Below are 4,704 nucleotides of genomic sequence, written 5' to 3' on the forward strand. Positions count from 1 at the left end.
GAGGCCCAGAGGCAGTTAGATTCTCCAAGAGGGTCTAGGCGGGATAGGAGGTGGCCCCGCCTCTCGGGCCCACTGCCTCCTCCCTCGCACACCTCTGCTGGCGGCCGCTCGCGCCCCTCCACTGCGTTGGTAGCCGGAGCCACAGAGGCCGCCGCGTGAGGCAACGGTCACGTGTTGTTTTGCCCGCCGCCGCGCGCTTGGAGTGGAGTGGGCGGGGGCGCGGGCCGAGGCGGGAGGGGGCTGGGGCGGGCGGGCGGACGGGGGTAGATGGCCTCTTCCCCCAACCCTCGCTTCCCCGGGCCCCCCCGCTCCGCCTGCTCACCTTAAAACCATCGTGCATCACCATGGCGAGTTGCTCCTTCGCTCGCGACCAAGCGACAAGGAGGCTGCGAGCTGCAGCAGCGGCAACAGCGGCAGCTCTAGCTGAGGTGGCGACCACCACACTTCTTTCCTCGGGAACCCCGACCGCACTCATTGGGACCGGGTCGTCTTGTCCGGGAGCCATGTGGCTCTCCACGGCCACTGGCTCCCGGTCAGACTCCGAGTCCGATGAGGAGGACCTCCCCGTCGGGGACGAAGTCTGCAAACGCGGCTACCTGCGGAAGCAGAAGCATGGCCACAGGCGCTACTTCGTGCTCAAACTGGAGACCGCCGACGCCCCAGCTCGGCTGGAATACTACGAAAATGCCAGGAAGTTCCGGCACAGTGTCCGCGCCGCGGCGGCTGCAGCAGCGGCGGCTGCCTCTGGCGCCGCGGTCCCCGCGCTCATCCCACCGCGGCGCGTGATCACCCTGTACCAGTGCTTCTCGGTGAGCCAGCGAGCCGACGCAAGGTACCGACACCTCATCGCTCTTTTCACCCAGGACGAGTACTTCGCGATGGTGGCCGAGAACGAGTCGGAGCAAGAGAGCTGGTACTTGCTGCTCAGCCGCCTCATCCTCGAGAGCAAGCGCCGCCGCTGCGGCACGCCCGGCGCGCAGCCGGATGGAGAGCCGGCCGCACTGGCGGCTGCAGCGGCGGCGGAGCCACCCTTCTACAAAGATGTGTGGCAGGTAATAGTCAAACCCAGGGGGCTGGGGCACAGAAAAGAGCTGAGCGGCGTGTTCCGGCTCTGTCTTACCGACGAGGAGGTTGTGTTTGTGAGGCTAAATACTGAAGTGGCCAGCGTGGTTGTCCAGCTCCTGAGCATCCGTCGCTGCGGGCACTCGGAGCAGTATTTCTTCTTGGAAGTCGGCAGGTCCACCGTCATTGGCCCGGGGGAGCTCTGGATGCAGGTCGATGACTGTGTGGTGGCCCAAAACATGCACGAGCTGTTTTTGGAGAAGATGAGAGCCTTGTGTGCAGACGAATACAGAGCCCGCTGCCGCAGCTACAGCATCAGTATCGGCGCCCACCTGTTAACCCTGCTGTCCACTAGGAGGCACCTGGACATGCTGCCGCTCGAGCCCGGCGGCTGGCTCAGAAGGTCCCGCTTTGAGCAGTTTTGCCACCTCAGGGCCATCGGTGACGGGGAAGACGAGATGCTCCTCTCCAGGCGCTACATAACACCCAGTGAGCCTGTGCCCCCCTCCAGGCGAGGAAGACTGCACCTGCCCAGAGCGCGGAGATCCAGGAGAGCGATTTCAGTGCCAGCCAGCTTTTTTCGCCGCGTAGCACCCAGCCCTGTGCGTGGCCCTCACCCTGCAGAAGCCCCCAAAGAGGGAGCTTGCCTGTCTTCTGAAGCACCTGGTTCCAGTTCTGGCAACTCTGGTGAAGAAGGCAATCCTCAGGGCAAAGAGGATCAGGAAGGAAACGGAGGTGACTATATGCCCATGAACAATTGGGGCTCCGGAAATGGCCGGGGCTCAGGAGGTGGACAGGGTTCAAGTGGCCAAGGCTCCAGTAGCCAGAGCTCTGGAGGAAGCCAGTGCTCGGGCAGGGGGCACGGCTCCGGAGGTGGCCAGGGCTCAAGTGGCAGCCAGGGCTCAAGTGGCCAGGGCTCCGGGGGCCAGGGTGCAGGAGGAAACCAGTGCTCAGGAGATGGCCAGGGCACCTCAGGTGGGCATGGCTCAGGCAGTGGCCAAGGAGCTGGAGGTGGGCATGGCTCAGGCCGTGGCCAAGGATCCGGAGATGGCCATGGCTCAGGCAGGGGCAAGAACCCTGGAGGGGGCAAAGGCTCAGGAAGTGGGAAAGGCTCCGAAGGCAATGGCGATCATGGGAAATCTCTGAAGAAAAGATCCTACTTTGGCAAATTAACTCAAAGCAAGCAACAGCAAATGCCACCACCTTCACCACCTCCACTCCCGCCAGCTGCAGCAACTGGTGGAAAAGGAAAGTCTGGGGGAAGGTTCCGACTTTATTTTTGTGCTGACAGAGGAGCCACAAAAGAACGCAAAGAAGCCAAAGAAGTTAAAGACACAGAGACCCCAGAAGGTGCAGCTCGGGGTCCCCACAGAGCCAGAGCTTTTGATGAAGATGAGGATGACCCATACGTGCCAATGAGGCCAGGGGTGGCTGCCCCTCTCTCAAGCTCCAGTGATTATATGCCAATGGCTCCTCAAAATGTCTCTGTGTCAAAAAAGCGCCACTCTCGATCACCTTTCGAAGATTCAAGAGGGTACATGATGATGTTTCCCAGAGTGAGCCCACCACCTGCACCAAGTCCTACAAAAGCACCTGATCCTGACAAAGAGGATGACTCAAAGGACAATGACAGTGACAGTGACTACATGTTTATGGCTCCTGGAGCTGGTGCAATTCCAAAAAACCCCAGAAATCCTCAGGGAGGCTCTTCCTCCAAAAGTTGGAGCTCCTACTTCTCTCTGCCAAATGCTTTTCGGAGTTCCCCATTGGGGCAGAGTGACCACAGTGAGTATGTACCAATGTTACCTGGAAAATTCCTGGGGAAGGGCCTAGACAAAGAAGCCTCATCTAACAGAGGCCCCAAAGATGTAACTTCAAAGCCTTCAGTTGAGGGGTCATTCTCAAAGCCTAGAGATGAGGGATTACCTTCCAAGCGTTCAGGTGATGGGCCCCCCAAGAACAAGACTAAGAGACCCAGTCGACTTCCTTTTATTACAAAAGGAAATAAAATCAAGCCAAAACCACAAAAGCCCACACATGAGCAGAAAGAAGCTGACAGCTCTAGTGGCTACATCAAGATTGACTTCCCTAAAAGAGGTAGCAATATGCCAGCTCCCTGTATTCAAAGACTGCCAGGTTTGTGGGGCATAATTGCCGACCCCAGACAGTTCGTCTTTTCGAATTACGTGAATGTTGAGTTCGGAGTGCCATTTCCAAATCCAGCAAACGACCTCTCAGATCTTTTAAGAGCTATTCCAGGTGCCAACCCCTTCTCTCTGGACGGTGCTAGGTGGCCACTTCTGCCTCTTCCTCCCAGTGCTACAGGTAACAGTGCTAATGAGGAAGAAGGGGACTACATTGAAGTGATTTTCAACCCAGCAGTGACACCAGCCGTGCCTTTTGCTGACAGTGCCATTCGCTACGATGCTGAAACAGGTCGCATCTACGTGGTCGACCCATTTTCTGAGTGCTGTATGGACATTTCTCTCTCCCCCAGCCGCTGCTCTGAACCACCACCTGTAGCGAGGCTGCTGCTAGAAGAAGAGCTCGAGAGAAGACGCCCACAAAGCCGTTCGCAAAGTTTCTTTGCAGCTGCCAGAGCCGCCGTCTCTGCTTTCCCGACTGACAGCCTCGAGAGAGACCTCTCCGCTTCTTTAGCCGCGGCAGCCGCGCCAAACTTAGCCGTGAGCCGGGCTTTAGCCGCCGCCTCCGCCCTGGTCGCTGCCCCGGGCATCGGCGCAGCCGCCGCGGGCCTCGAGGCCTCCGCGGTATCTGACTCCGCCTCCGTCCGCTGGTTCCAACCCGCTGCTAATGCTGCTGGTGCCGAAGAGGTAAGAGGGGCCCAAGACGTTGCGGGTGGCTCGAACCCCAGAGCCCAAAACACATCGGCAGACTTTGCCGGAGGTAACAACAGAGCCGGCGGGGCTGCCGCTGCAGCCGCCGCTCCCCCTCCATCACCTGGCCGCGGCCGGGCGCCGAGACACCCAGAGCAAGAAGATTCTGACGACGACGACACGTACGTGAGAATGGACTTTGCCAGACCTGACAACGAGAAGTTCGACTCTCCCCAAAGAGGTTGGTGAGTTTAGAATTCATCTTCCTGAAGTTAATGTTTATTGCTTAATGAATCGATCGATGCACTACTTTGTCTATGAGCTAATATTTCATTCACTGGTGCTTATTTAGAATGGAAAGTAGAATTCAGTTTTAATCATGCAATACCTTGTGATCGTTGCAAAAACTTGTTTTAATATAATGATAAGTTTCTTTACCTGGAAAGAGCCGATTATCTTTTAAACATTGGTTCTACATTTTAGGAGCAGTTCAAACTTAAGGATATGTAGTGAGGATGCTTTTAGATATCCTTCCCTAACGCTTAGTGATTTATACAAACAGGACGTCGTAAATTGAATCCCATCAACTTACTTTCAAATCAACAAGTAAAAGCTGCTTTTCTACAAATGACCATATTTAATTGCAGGAAATTTAATAAGAGCACCGAATACTGAGCAGTAATAATCAACTGTTAACCTTTGGGGGTTGATGACATTCTCCTTCTGAAAGTTACTTTCTTAAAAAGCAGTCATTGTTATGCTGGTTTGCTGTGATTTACCAAGAAAGTTAAATCTCAACTGCTAGCAT

General features: G+C 56.2%; 1 protein-coding gene across 1 annotated transcript; it reads left to right on the top strand.

The window, feature by feature from the left end:
- Positions 1 to 344: 344 nt before the first annotated feature.
- IRS4 (insulin receptor substrate 4) lies at positions 345 to 4,145 on the top strand. The gene has a single exon (XM_059051330.1). It carries the CDS (start codon positions 345 to 347, stop codon positions 4,143 to 4,145), a length of 3,801 nt encoding a protein of 1,266 aa, XP_058907313.1.
- Positions 4,146 to 4,704: the final 559 nt, after the last annotated feature.

Source organism: Kogia breviceps, chromosome X (genome assembly GCF_026419965.1).
Source record: "Kogia breviceps isolate mKogBre1 chromosome X, mKogBre1 haplotype 1, whole genome shotgun sequence".
NCBI lineage: Eukaryota > Metazoa > Chordata > Mammalia > Artiodactyla > Physeteridae > Kogia > Kogia breviceps.